Source organism: Oncorhynchus clarkii, chromosome 19 (genome assembly GCF_045791955.1).
Source record: "Oncorhynchus clarkii lewisi isolate Uvic-CL-2024 chromosome 19, UVic_Ocla_1.0, whole genome shotgun sequence".
Classification (NCBI taxonomy): domain Eukaryota; kingdom Metazoa; phylum Chordata; class Actinopteri; order Salmoniformes; family Salmonidae; genus Oncorhynchus; species Oncorhynchus clarkii.
This window is the reverse complement of record NC_092165.1, coordinates 41802851-41818080: the sequence shown is the minus strand read 5'-3', so window position 1 is coordinate 41818080 and position 15230 is coordinate 41802851. Positions and strand designations below refer to the sequence as shown.

General features: G+C 45.2%; 1 protein-coding gene across 2 annotated transcripts in view; it reads right to left on the bottom strand.

Annotated features, from left to right (window-relative positions):
* LOC139375217 (FLVCR choline and putative heme transporter 2a) overlaps window positions 1-15230 on the bottom strand; it is a 30299-nt gene that overhangs the window by 3579 nt on the left and 11490 nt on the right. The window contains exons 3-10 of one of the 2 annotated variants that reach the window (XM_071116807.1): window positions 7552-7692; window positions 6632-6699; window positions 6408-6511; window positions 4695-4805; window positions 4077-4182; window positions 3836-3947; window positions 3370-3434; window positions 2230-2342 (exon numbers count right to left, since the gene is read on the bottom strand). In XM_071116807.1, the coding sequence (XP_070972908.1) occupies window positions 2262-2342; window positions 3370-3434; window positions 3836-3947; window positions 4077-4182; window positions 4695-4805; window positions 6408-6511; window positions 6632-6699; window positions 7552-7692 (788 nt within the window). In that variant the 3' untranslated portion in view covers window positions 2230-2261. The remainder of the gene's footprint in view (window positions 1-2229; window positions 2343-3369; window positions 3435-3835; window positions 3948-4076; window positions 4183-4694; window positions 4806-6407; window positions 6512-6631; window positions 6700-7551; window positions 7693-15230) is intronic. The other variant, XM_071116808.1, reaches the window with a different exon arrangement.

Here is a 15230-nt window from a genome sequence, read left to right as displayed (position 1 = left end):
CAACTTCTTAATTATAGCCTCAATTTTGTCCCGCACATTGAATATAGTTGCAGAGAGTCCCAGTAATCCTATATTCAGATCATTCGGGCGAGAAAAAACATCACCCAGATAGGCCAGTCCTGTGAAAAACCCGTCATCATGCAAGCGGTCAGACAAGGGGAAATTATGGTCACAAAAGAAAACTTCAAGCTCGTCTCTCAATTTAAAAAAAAAGTGTCAATACTTTTCCCCTTGATAACCAGCCCACTTCTGCATGTTGTAAAAGCGTTACATGGTCGCTGCCCATATCATCGCATAATGCAGAAAATACACGAGAGTTCAGGGGCCTTGCTTTTACAAAGTTAACCATTTTCTTTGTCTTGTCCAAAACGTATTTCAAGCTGTCAGGCATTCCCTTGGCAGCAAGAGCCTCTCAGTGGATGCTGCAGTGTACATAAGTGGCATCGGGAGCAATAGCTTGCACGTGCGTTACCACTCCACTATGTCTCCCTGTCATGGCTTTTGCACCATCAGTACAGTTACCAACACATTTTGACCACCAAAGTCCATTTGATATCACAAAGCTGTCCAGTACTTTAAAAATATCCTCTCTTGTTGTCCTGGTTTCCAGTGGTTTGCAGAAGATGATGTCTTCCTTAATTGACCCCCCATAAATGTAACGGACATATACCAGCAGCTGTGCCAGGCCTGCCACGTCTGTTGACTCATCCAGCTGTAACGCATATAATTCACTGGCTTGTATGCGAAACAGTAATTGTTTCAACGCATCTCCTGCCATGTCACTGATGCGTCGTGAAACAGTGTTGTTTGATGAAGGCATTGTCTGTATATTTTTTTTTGCCTTTTCCCCCAGCATTGTCCCAGCCATATCCGCGGCAGCAGGAAGAATGAAGTCCTCCACAATAGTATGGGGCTTCCCTGTCCTAGCCACTCGGTAGCTCACCATATAAGACACTTCTAGCCACTTCCTAATAATCGTATCTGTGGCTTTTATACATGTCTTACTTCTCGAAAGTCATCTTTATTCTCATTCAAAAAACTCCAGTGGCTTATTTTTCTAATTGTCATGTTTCGTTTCTAAATGTCTGCGCAAGAGTGAAGGTTTCCCACGAGAGAGTAACGGTTAATGTGATGAGATGTTAATTATTAGACTATGCTACCTGTATTTGACATTGTGTTGTTATTTCACTGAACACTAGGTTTAATTACATTTTTGGAGGTGAAACGAGGCTACTCAGGCGAGAAAAAAACCTCACCCAAATGTATGGCCTCGTTGGAAAATATAAAGAAAATGTGAAGAATTTGTTTTCATTTTTTTTTTTTTTATGTGATTCACATTTTATTTGGCGTTCCCCCGACAGCATTGCCCATATGGGAATACCTGTACTAGAATATATGAGTATTGCTGTCATCAAAACAACATATGTTTCATGCAAGAAGCACATCAATCCACAATTTAGAGGTAATGTATACAATTTAAAGGTAATGGTCATCTTTCTCTGGAAGACAGAAACAGCTGATTGATCTGCTAACCGTTTTTGTAAGGTACCAAAACATTTCCTCTGGGGTTTATTAGCTTCACTTAAAAAACCGAACTGGAAGTGAAAAGGTCTGTGCTATGTAATAAACAAAAGGGTGATTATTTTTCCAATGAGCTCATATAGTAGGGCTTTGCTTTGAGAAGGATGATCAACCGAAGCACAAATAGTTCAAAGCACTAATATTACACTCAAGCAGCAAGCTCTATCCTTCAACAAAAGATTTTGCATGAACACTTTCTTTCCACCAAGGTTTTACAGTACTTTAGTGCCTCACTCACTGCTTAGCTGACAGAAAATGAGTCTTACTGTTTCTTGTAATTAAAGTGCAGTACCCTGTCCCGATATTAACTCCGAAACCTGCTTGGACCCTAATGCTTTACCAATCCCTATAATCTGTTTTGGCTAATCCCACAAGGCATCTCAATCCTCATTGTTGCTATTTTCACTTAGCAGAAACAGCAAGTGCCATGTCTTTGTTTAAGACCTTTTCACCGTATTTAGGTGGGTTATAGACTACAGTATTTTGAAAAGATTATGAGTAAATTAAGTGTATGATGTGTTTATCTTCCAATGGGAATTCTCAACACATCACCAATACCAGTGCTCTTTATGATTGCATTTTGTACAGTACTGTACAGCTGCAGCATTTTTCTTGTGTGATATAACCTCAAAGACTTGATGCCCCTACCTTGGCTGGTGTGTGTTTGGGTTTTAGTGAGGTTAGTGTCTGGACTGCTGCTCCTGAGGGCTGCTGGGTGCTGTGGCCCCGTAGTCCTGTTCCCGAGACGGGGAGCCTGCAGCCTGGAACAACAGCTAGGAAATCACGCACAAGAGGGGCCAAGGGCTCCTCCACCACTGTCATCATTCCCATCACCATAATCCCTCTGCCCTTACCAGGCCCTCCCATAACACTGGCCTCTAATTCCAGCACTCCATCTGCCTCTAGAGAGAGCCTCCTCTTAATGAGGACTGGGGGTGGAAATGATTTGACATAAAACTGGATTAATGAGATTATTGTAGTTTTGCATAAATAAAGTGAGTAAAGCTCCCAACCTGCATTGAGATAAAAGAAGTGATAGCGATATTCTCATAATAGAAAGAATATAAGCGCTGAGCAGAATGGATTTGTTAGGGATTGTTAATAATTTAAAGTTGATCTTGAACATCTCATCATCCCTGACCACTGGTGAGTTGAGCCTGAAGTTTATTATGAATCTATTATATGATTAAAGCTCATTTTGTTGGAGAATATTCCATTTTATATTGAGTGAGCAAGCCATTTTTATCAGATGTATTTTGCTGCCAAATGAGTGCAATTACCTACTGTAAACTACAGTATGACGAAACAGTATGAGTCAGTGTCATATTATTGTAGTTTTATACTACAGATAAACGAGAATGATAATTCACCCTGATATTGTGTGATAGCTTTCTATAGTTCTGCAAACTGTAGTCATAATAATCTGTGACAAAAGGCATCTTTGTAAAACAGGTGCTTGTGTTGAATGAAACAGAAACTTCTCAAGCATAAATTCTGTATCAAACACCCGCAAGGCATACAATCAAATACAGCGAGTTGGAGAACTGACAGCGGGTGCAGAGTCATGCTTTCAGAAACACCTGAGTCGTTTTCAGAAAGCAGAAGAAAAGCATGGTGGTGTGTAACGCCTGCCTGTAACCCCTGTGTCCACTCCACAGCAAGCAAGAGGAACCCAGCCCCAGAGAAGCAGCCAACCAGAATAGTCCATTGAATGGAGCATCAGCCAGGGGGCAGTATCCGACACAACCCCTTTACTGGACACCAAATAGCAGAAACAGACACACTTACACTCGCCACCTGATTCTCAGCCAGATGGTTGGCCTTTTGCCGTCGGAGGTCAGACTTGATGAATGCTGTAAGATTTAGGGAGAGGAAAGGCACTTCTCAGAAACATATATTCAGGAATGCATGGGTCATACATAGCATACATATTTAGGAATACACAGGACATGTATAGCCTTTGAAACAATATGGGAAATGTCCTACTGTATATAGAAAATGTGTTAATTTTCATCATGATCATTATAAGTCGCTAGAGGGCATTATTACTCCATGATGAATGTTAGACACAGCTGTTATGCAATGTCTGCTTGACTGACACAATGATCTGAGGAGTCATGCACTACTAGAGCCCCATATAATGTGGATTACATAACATGTCACTGTGCTTAACTATAACAACTGCAGGCAAAGGAGTCCAATGTTCAATCAACTGTGAAGCTACTCTGGGGGGGGGGGGGGGGGCAAACTCTACCTGTCATAATGGTCCCTATGAGGAGGAAGACACATAAAAATATGTTCCCAGCGAATGTGCCAAAGTGGTCTATGATCTTCCCTTGACCAATGGTGAATATGATCCCAAATATCTGGAAGATGGAGGGCAAATGAGGGGAGTCAGCATGAGAGTTGATCATCTCTAAACACATTCATACATACAGTAGACCTCATGCATACGACAAACCTTTCGATGCTGTCATTAGTAGGGTCCCTGTTACCTGAGCTGAACAGTTGAGCAGGCCTGAGGAGGTGCCCTCACCCTCTGGGAAGGTCAGCTCCACAGCAAACTCAAAGCCAAGTGGCAGGTACCCAGTCATGAAGAACCTAAAGAAATAGGAGGTTTATCAGTGTTGTTGGTACTTGAGCTAAAGCGTATTTTAACATTTCATGCCTGCTGACTGTGCTGAGAGAAAATCAACTCCACAATCAAATTCTCTCTGTGGTCATTACCTAGCATACCCTTTAAACCTTCAGCTCTTGGTCATCTCCTTTATTCATCAATTAACAAATGATAAAATACTCATTCAACTCCAAGATAAAATAATGAATGTTGCACAGAATCATTAAAATGAGCTTGTCTGCCACAACACTTTGCATTAAATTGTATTTTAACACAACTAATCAGTGTCTCAAGATGTCGTCTGTCTCTTCTCACAGAGTGGCTGTTTAAAGAGCAAGGAGGAAAAATAGCATACAGTGTTCCTGGAGTGTGACCAGAAAAGAAGGCCTAGTCTTATCCTCTCTTACGACTGACATGTTAGAGGTGGGAATATCTGAGAAATGCAAATCATTCACAAACATCATTGTGTTTGGTCACAGTGTTTGTTCACTCTTACCCTAGAGCCCCTGACGTCACAAACACCACCCATAGGTGGCCTAAGTTCAGAGTGAAGGCATAGACCACCATTCCCACAAAGGACATGAGATACACAGCCAGGGTAGTCTGTCTGGGGAGAGAGGTAAACATTATTTATTTGTTTTATCCTGCTTTTGCCTGTATGAAATCTACTGTATGTTTGTATAAACAAAAATGTTCAAACTTCATTTGGTGCCTTGCTCAATATTGTATAACCCATATAGGATTTGAATGAGTCTGCAATGTTTTTATCTCATCTGGATATTGCTTTTACATAACATGGCCACAAAGTCCCTGTCCTGAAACTTCCCACAGGCAGGCCAGGGGCAACACTGCCTGTGAGACCTACACACAGCACCAGCAACAAGTTCAAGTTCTCAATTGGCATGCAGAACTGTTGGATGAGGCTGGCTGTCAACACCTCCCATCCCATTCTTTATGAGAGGAAAAACAAGATTCCTAAGACCCCCTTAGTATAACTCTGGCATATTCTGGTCTACATCAACATGCTTACTATGGTGAAGATCTTCCTGTACAACCACAAGTGAAACATTGCTCCACTCAGCTGTTGTTGTTAATACAACTTAGTCCTGTGACTATCTCACATGGATGTATGTCAACAACAGAAATATGGTTTGACTGCTTTGGCTGAATATATTAAAATGGCATGTGAAGAATTGTTCTGTTTTAGACTGCTGGGTGAAGGGAGACGCATCAGATTCCACACTCAGATCCTCCAGAACCTCAGCGGTTCCCACTTCCAGCACAAATACTTCATCCACCTAGAAGCCTGCCTTTGAATAGAAGATTTAAAAGACTTTCATGCAGAAAGTGCTTCGTTTAAAGTGGCTAATGAGAGAGGCTGTTGTGTGCAAGAGCCCAGCCCATCCAATATCACATTGGGTTTACTGTTTTTATAACCCGGATCTCAAGAAAGTATCACAACATTACTGATTGTTACCTTTTCAAGCTATGGTATTTTTGACAAATAATAAGTTATTGGGATACAATGTATAAGACTCTTAGGTAGATACAGTGAATCTGGCTACTGCTTGAGCATGAGAGCAGAATTAACTAGCCTATACACAATAGTTTCAAATCACCTTTTAATCGATAATTAACAGGGCAAAAGTTATCAAAGATGACTCATCAGCAGTTGCTAAATCTTTTCTAACATGGACCAATTACAACAATACAAACAAATAGAATTTTGGTGACTGACATGACTTACATTAACCACATCCTTGTTTCCCTCATGTTCAATATTTACATACTAACCATTAGATGGAGTCTGATGGTGTCAGAAAACTAAGATAATGTTATCTAAATTAAGAGTGTTCGGTTGACTGACTTGATTACGGTGCTTGACCAAAAAGCTTCAGAGGATCATGACATTTCCTGGGAATCTTCTTGTGTCAGATTAAAGATTTGAGTCAGCAGCCTTGTCAGCAATCAGCTACAGCCACACTATTATAATCTTATGAAATGTATCTTAGGTGGGGACTGGGGTCCTTGTGTATGTTACCTTATTTAGTTACTTAGTTCTAAGAAAGAGCCACTGAGATATCAAAGTCACAAAAAATAGTTGTATCTAGGAGCATAATTCTGATGTAATAATGTGTGTTTTATTTCAGTTAAGTCTTTCTTGGGTACTCTCAAATGTTCAGTCCTAGGAAGGATAAGAATGTCTTACTTGTAGGTTTTGGTCTTGTCCAACCAGATCCCACATATGAGGGACCCCACCATCCCGGCAATGACAATGGTGAGGCCAATTCTCCCAGCATTCACCTCTTCACCCTTCGGGGAAATAAATATTTGACTTATTTTGGGAGGGAACAACTCAATATATTCCTTTGAATAAGTGTGGCTATAACTGCAGGACATGGCCAGTTGTGTTAAGATTCAGGTGAGACTTACTGGATAATGCTCAATAATCATCCGGTTCAGCAGTGTGGAAACAGCATAGAAACAACCGACATTCAGCCCTGCAGAAAACATAAAGAAACATCTACGTTTTGTTTCTACACTCTGAGTATTTTACAGGATCTGTAGTCTGCAAAGGAGCAGGTCTTTATTTAGTTTGAGCGAGGAGGCCTGCAGGGAGAGCAGGGGGATCCACATGGGACACTGTGTTTGGGTCTGGCCCTGTCCTAAAGGAAGCCTAGCTGACACACACATGGAACCCATACCTGGACCTTAGCCAGTCTACTACTACACTAGTGCAAGGAGACTATTTGACTTTGGCATATATCTAGTTGACTTTGGCATAGATTGTGGAGTGTCACTCCATATTTATTTGGTTTGGACAGCTTTAGCTTTAGCTTTGCTCCTATGGTTTTTTTCTTATTTCTGAACATCCTAAGTTGCTACATCAAAGGGTAAACAATGTCAAAATCAACAAAAACACAATAGTCTACCTGTCAAAAGTTTTAGAATACCTACCCATTCAAGGGATTTTCTTTATTTTTACTATTTTCTACATTGTAGAATAATAGTGAAGACATCAAAACTATGAAATAACACATATGGAATCATGTAGTAACAAAAAAGGGTTAAACAAATCAAAATATATTTCATATTTGAGATTCTTCAAATAGCCACCCTTTGACTTGATGACAGCTTTACACACGCTTGGCATTCTCTCAACCAGCTTCCCCTGCAATGCTTTTCCAACGGTCTTGAAGGAGTTCCCACATATGCTGTTCCCACATAACGACCCTCTATTGATCTGACCGGCCATAGGTATCCTGGCTCTTTGTGTTTTCTCAAATAATAGTCCAAACATGATGGTAGACATGGGTGTGGTTTGAGAGTGATTGAGGGTGAGTAGGACCCACCATAGCTGATAACAAGGAGCATGAAGGGTAAGTTACGCAGCAGTCTCAGGATAGAGGCCACGTAGGAGTACTCTTCTGGAGGGGTGCTCCTGGCCTGGACCTGAGCCAGGGTGGGAGGGATTTCCGGCTTCTCTTGGAACACTGTTGGACACAGATAGAGAACAGAGAAGGATAATGTAAATATGCTGATATACTGTAGTGTCAAGGTTTGTATGCAATTCCTCTGACACTGGACCATTCATACATGATCTAGAAACACCCAAAATATATTAGAAAATAGTATGATGTAGAATCTAAGTTACACAGCTGTGCTCCTGCCTGTCAGAGCCCTTTAAAAGAGAATGTTTGAAATGGATCCAACCACAAGCCAATCCTCCCCCTTGTCTGTTCCCCTAAGAAAAACAAGCAGCAGTCACCCAAATAAGCTGGTGATAGCAACAGAATAGTGCACGCTTGGCCAATGGCCATCCCATGTGGCTAAAATCCTACCATCTGTGCACATGTCAATCAACACAGACACATAAGCACAGTAGGAGTCAAGACAGTCACTGGCAGTCTAAGAGCTCTGGGGGACTGTGGGACAGGAAGGTCCAAAGTTACAGCCAGGGTGGTACAGCACACACAAGGCAACAAACAGGGCCTATCTCTGAGAGCCAGAGAGAGACAGAGAGAGAGAGAGAGAGAGAGAGAGAGAGAGAACAAGAAAGAGAGAACGAGAGAACGAAGGAGAGATGATGCATGTCTGGGACTTTGCCTGAGGACTGGACAGATAAGATAAGGAGACACAAAGCGTTGGAAAGATGAGATGCACCAGTAACTGTTTGCTTCCTCCACGCCCCTGGTGCTTTCCAGAATGTGTCAGTCAGTCAACAATAGCCACGCTGGAGAGGCCAGCTCCAACGTTCAGTCTGAGAGGGAGGGGAGGAGAGCTCAGCTCACTGGGGCAGGAGTTCATAAAGGCGTCAGATATCTTCAGGGTTGGGGAGTAACTGGTTACAAAAAAAGCTGTAACTGTAATCAGATTACAGATACTTTGGAAAAATGAGATGATTACTTCTTAGAGTACTTTTAAATGTAAAAATACACTATGTGTCATGTATTGTCATGTTGTGTCTTGTTTCTGTCCTTTCCCTTCACCCTGTCTCCCTCTGCTGGTCGTTATTAGGTTACCTTTTCTCCCCCTCTTTCCCCCAGCTGTTCCTTGTCTCCTCCTAACTACCTCGTCACCCCTTTTCCCACCTGTTCCCTTTTTCCCTCTGATTAGTCCTCTATATCTCTCTCTGTTTTTGTTCCTGTCTTTGTCGGATTCTCGTTTGTGTTACTCATGCCTGAACCAGACTATCGTCGTGTTTGCTGCAACCTTGTCCTGTCCTGTCGGAATCTGCCTGTTCATCTAACCTTGTCCTGTCCTGTCGGAATCTGCCTGTCCATCTGAGCCTACGTGTGTTTCGTCATTAAAGTAACTCTGTTTTGTTAATTCGCTTTTGGGTCCTCATTCACGCACCATAACAGAAGAATCCGACCAAGAATGGACCCAGCGACTTCGGATCCTCTCCACTCTGCCGTCGAGATCCAGGGAGCGATGCTAGGCAGACACGAGCAGGAATTGTCTGCTGCTCGACATGCCGTTGAGACCCTGGCCACCCAAGTCTCCAACCTCACAGAACAGGTTCACCATCTCCGCCTCGATCCACTGGCCACTTCCAGGGCTTTCGAATCTCCGGAGCCCAGAATCAATAACCCGCCGTGTTACTCTGGGGAGCCCACTGAATGCCGCTCGTTCCTCACCCAGTGTGATATTGTGTTTTCTCTCCAGCCCAACACTTACTCCAGGAGCACTGCTCGTGTCGCCTACGTCATATCTCTCCTTACTGGACGGGCTCGTGAGTGGGGCACGGCAATCTGGGAGGCAAGGGCTGAGTGTACTAACCAGTATCAGGACTTTAAGGAGGAGATGATACGGGTTTTTGATCGATCTGTTTTTGGGGAGGAGGCTTCCAGGGCCCTGTCTTCCCTATGTCAAGGTAATCGATCCATAACAGACTACTCTATTGAGTTTCGCACTCTTGCTGCCTCCAGTGGCTGGAACGAGCCGGCTTTGCTCGCTCGTTTTCTGGAGGGTCTCCGCGCAGAGGTAAAGGATGAGATTCTCTCCCGGGAGGTTCCTTCCAGCGTGGATTCCTTGATTGAACTCGCTATTCGCATTGAGCGACGGGTTGATCTTCGTCACCGAGCTCGTGGAAAGGAGCTCGCGTTCTCCGTTGCCCCCCTCTCCGCATCACTACCATCTTCCTCTGCCGGCTCGGGTGCTGAGCCTATGCAGCTGGGAGGTATCCACATCTCGACTAAGGAGAGGGAACGGAGAATCACCAACCGCCTCTGTCTCTATTGCGGTTCTGCTGGTCATTTTGTCACTTCATGTCCAGTAAAAGCCAGAGCTCATCAGTAAGCGGAGGGCTACTGGTGAGCGCTACTACTCCTGTCTCTCCTTCAAGATCCTGCACTACCTTGTCGGTCCATCTACGCTGGACCGGTTCGTCAGCTTCCTGCAGTGCCTTAATAGACTCTGGGGCGGAGGGCTGTTTTATGGACGAGACCTGGGCTCGGGAACATGACATTCCTCTCAGACAGTTAAGGGAGCCCACGGCCTTGTTCGCCTTGGATGGTAGTCCTCTCCCCAGGATTCAGCGTGAGACGCTACCTTTAACCCTCACTGTCTCTGGTAATCATAGCGAAACCATTTCTTTTTTAATTTTTCGTTCACCTTTTACACCTGTTGTTTTGGGCCATCCCTGGCTAGTTTGTCATAATCCTTCTATTAATTGGTCTAGTAATTCTATCCTCTCCTGGAACGTCTCTTGTCATGTGAAATGTTTAATGTCTGCTATCCCTCCTGTTTCCTCTGTCTCTTCTTCACAGGAGGAGCCTGGTGATTTGACAGGGGTGCCGGAGGAATATCACGATCTGCGCACGGTGTTCAGTCGGTCCAGGGCCACCTCTCTTCCTCCACACCGGTCGTATGATTGTAGTATTGATCTCCTTCCGGGAACCACTCCCCCCCGGGGTAGACTATACTCTCTGTCGGCTCCCGAACGTAAGGCTCTCGAAGATTATTTGTCTGTAGCTCTTGCCGCCGGTACCATAGTCCCCTCCTCCTCTCCCGCCGGAGCGGGGTTTTTTTTTTGTTAAGAAGAAGGACGGGTCCCTGCGCCCCTGCATAGATTATCGAGGGCTGAATGACATAACAGTGAAGAATCGTTATCCGCTTCCTCTTATGTCTTCAGCCTTCGAGATCCTGCAGGGAGCCAGGTTTTTCACTAAGTTGGACCTTCGTAACGCTTACCATCTCGTACGCATCAGGGAGGGGGACGAGTGGAAGACGGCGTTTAACACTCCGTTAGGGCACTTTGAATACCGGGTTCTTCCTTTCGGCCTCGCTAACGCTCCAGCTGTCTTTCAGGCATTAGTCAATGATGTCCTGAGAGACATGCTGAACATCTTTGTTTTCGTTTACCTTGACGATATCCTGATTTTTTCACCGTCACTCCAGATTCATGTTCAGCACGTTCGACGTGTCCTCCAGCGCCTTTTAGAGAATTGTCTTTTTGTGAAGGCTGAGAAGTGCACTTTTCATGCCTCCTCCGTCACATTTCTCGGTTCTGTTATTTCCGCTGAAGGCATTAAGATGGATCCCGCTAAAGTCCAGGCTGTCATTGATTGGCCCGTCCCTAAGTCACGCGTCGAGCTGCAGCGCTTTCTCGGCTTCGCGAACTTCTATCGTCGTTTCATCCGTAATTTCGGTCAGGTGGCAGCTCCTCTCACAGCCCTTACTTCTGTCAAGACGTGCTTTAAGTGGTCCGTTTCCGCCCAGGGAGCTTTTGATCTCCTCAAGAATCGTTTTACATCCGCTCCTATCCTTGTTACACCTGACGTCTCTAGACAGTTCGTGGTCGAGGTTGACGCGTCAGAGGTGGGCGTGGGAGCCATTCTTTCTCAGCGCTCCCTCTCTGACGACAAGGTCCACCCTTGCGCGTATTTTTCTCATCGCCTGTCGCCGTCGGAACGTAACTATGATGTGGGAAACCGCGAACTGCTCGCCATCCGCTTAGCCCTAGGCGAATGGCGACAGTGGTTGGAGGGGGCGACCGTTCCTTTTGTCGTTTGGACTGACCATAGGAACCTTGAGTACATCCGTTCTGCCAAACGACTTAATGCGCGTCAGGCGCGCTGGGCGCTGTTTTTCGCTCGTTTCGAGTTCGTGATTTCTTATCGTCCGGGCTCTAAGAACACCAAGCCTGATGCTTTATCTCGTCTCTTCAGTTCTTCAGTAGCCTCCACTGACCCCGAGGGGATTCTCCCTGAGGGGCGTGTTGTCGGGTTGACTGTCTGGGGAATTGAGAGGCAGGTAAAGCAAGCACTCACTCAAACTCCGTCGCCGCGCGCTTGTCCCAGGAACCTTCTTTTCGTTCCCGTTCCTACTCGTCTGGCCGTTCTTCAGTGGGCTCACTCTGCCAAGTTAGCCGGCCACCCTGGCGTTCGGGGTACGCTTGCTTCCATTCGCCAGCGTTTTTGGTGGCCCACCCGGGAGCATGACACGCGTCGCTTCGTGGCTGCTTGTTCGGTCTGCGCGCAGACTAAGTCCAGTAACTCCCCTCCTGCCGGCCGTCTCAGGCCGCTTCCCATTCCCTCTCGACCGTGGTCTCACATCGCCTTAGATTTTGTCACCGGACTGCCTTCGTCAGCGGGGAAGACTGTTATTCTTACGGTTGTCGACAGGTTCTCTAAGGCGGCTCATTTTATTCCCCTTGCTAAGCTTCCTTCTGCTAAAGAGACGGCACAAATCATCATCGAGAATGTTTTCAGAATTCATGGCCTTCCGTCAGACGTCGTTTCGGACAGAGGTCCGCAATTCACGTCTCAATTTTGGAGGGAGTTTTGCCGTTTGATTGGGGCTTCCGTCAGTCTCTCTTCCGGCTTTCACCCCCAGTCTAACGGTCAAGCAGAACGGGCCAATCAGACTATTGGTCGCATCTTACGCAGTCTTTCTTTTCGCAACCCTGCGTCTTGGTCAGAACAGCTCCCCTGGGCAGAATACGCCCACAACTCGCTTCCTTCGTCTGCGACCGGGCTATCTCCTTTTCAGAGTAGCCTCGGGTACCAGCCTCCGCTGTTCTCATCTCAGTTCGCCGAGTCCAGCGTTCCCTCCGCTCAGGCTTTTGTCCAACGTTGCGAGCGCACCTGGAAGAGGGTCAGGTCTGCACTTTGCCGTTATAGGGCGCAGACTGTGAGGGCTGCTAATAAGCATAGAACTAAGAGTCCTAGATATTGTCGCGGTCAGAGAGTTTGGCTCTCCACTCAGAACCTTCCCCTTAAGACCGCTTCTCGCAAGTTGACCCCGCGGTTCATTGGTCCGTTCCGTATTTCCCAGATCATCAATCCTGTCGCAGTTCGACTTCTTCTTCCGCGATATCTTCGTCGCGTCCACCCGGTCTTCCATGTCTCCTGTGTCAAGCCCGTTCTTCGCGCCCCCGCTCGTCTTCCCCCCCCCCCCCCATCCTTGTCGAGGGCGCACCCATCTACAGGGTCCGTAGGATTTTGGACATGCGTCCTCGGGGCCGTGGTCATCAGTACCTAGTAGATTGGGAGGGGTACGGTCCTGAGGAGAGGAGTTGGGTTCCCTCTCGGGACGTGCTGGACCGTGCGCTGATCGATGATTTCCTCCGTTGCCGCCAGGTTTCCTCCTCGAGTGCGCCAGGAGGCGCTCGGTGAGTGGGGGGGTACTGTCATGTATTGTCATGTTGTGTCTTGTTTCTGTCCTTTCCCTTCACCCTGTCTCCCTCTGCTGGTCGTTATTAGGTTACCTTTTCTCCCCCTCTTTCCCCCAGCTGTTCCTTGTCTCCTCCTAACTACCTCGTCACCCCTTTTCCCACCTGTTCCCTTTTTCCCTCTGATTAGTCCTCTATATCTCTCTCTGTTTTTGTTCCTGTCTTTGTCGGATTCTCGTTTGTGTTACTCATGCCTGAACCAGACTATCGTCGTGTTTGCTGCAACCTTGTCCTGTCCTGTCGGAATCTGCCTGTTCATCTAACCTTGTCCTGTCCTGTCGGAATCTGCCTGTCCATCTGAGCCTACGTGTGTTTCGTCATTAAAGTAACTCTGTTTTGTTAATTCGCTTTTGGGTCCTCATTCACGCACCATAACACTATGACACCTTTCTGTTTTCTCAATGACATTGAATGTATCATTGGGGGGGGAAAATAACACAAGTTTAAGTTTGTTCCACCTGAGCGAGTCTGACCACAAGTCAGAGACCACTATGATGACACACCAAATGTATTTGATTGGTTATTTTGGTCTTCTTCTAATGCCTCTTAAGGGGAAAGTAATCCTGTCACGCCCTGGTCTTAGTATTTTGTGTTTTCTTTATTATTTTGGTCAGGCCAGGGTATGACATGGGTTATTTATGTGGTGTGTTTTGTCTTGGGGTTTTTGTAGGTTATGGGATTGTGGTGTAGTATAGTTGTCTGGGTAAGTCTATGGTTGCCTAGAGTGGTTCTCAATCAGAGGCAAATGTTTATTGTTGTCTCTGATGGGGAACCATATTTAGGCAGCCATATTCTTTGAGTGTTTCGTGGGTGATTGTTCCTGTCTCTGTGTTTGTTTGCACCAGATAAGGCTGTTTAGGTTTTTCACGGTACGTTTTTGTATTGTATCGCCATTATCTTTATTAAAGATGTATGAAGATAACCACACTGCATTTTGGTCCGATCCCTGCTACACCTCCTCTTCAGAGGAAGAGGAGGAAATTATCCGTAACAAATCCAAAATAATTTAAAGTAATCCGATTACATAACTGAGTTTGGCTAATTACCTTAATGATTACAATTTTGGACAGGTGATAGCAACAAAATAGTGAAAGCTTGGCCAATGGCCATCCCATGCATTCTCTTGTTCTCTCTCTGTAAGTAACTGTAATTGATTACATTTAGAAAGTAACCTTCCAAATCCTGGATATCTTTCAGCACCAAGCTAACAGAGGTCTTCAACAGGCATCAGATATCTTACAGCACCAAGCTAACAGAGGGCTTCAATAGACATCAGATATCGTACAGCACCAAGCTAATAGAGGGCTTCAATAGACATCAGATATCTTACAGCACCAAGCTAACAGAGAGCTTCAATAGACATCAGATATCTTACAGCACCAAGCTAACAGAGGGCTTCAATAGACATCAGATATCTTACAGCACCAAGCTAACAGAGGGCTTCAATAGACATCAGATATCTTACAGCACCAAGCTAACAGAGGGCTTCAATAGACATCAGATATCTTACAGCACCAAGCTAACAGAGGGCTTCAATAGACATCAGATATCTTACAGCACCAAGCTAACAGAGAGCTTCAATAGACATCAGATATCTTACAGCACCAAGCTAACAGAGAGCTTCAATAGACATCAGATATCTTACAGCATCCAGCTCACAGTCATAACCACAGATGAGTGACACATACAGTACAGCACCACATCAGTACACTGCAACCTATATTGCCTGTTTGTTTAAACACATCTTTATAAAGCCACAATTGATAATAACTGACATCAAACATTGGTTGATCTCAGGGCCTTTGAGAAACAGGTTCCTGTTTGTTTAAAGACTTACAGACAGTGTGTATCAGT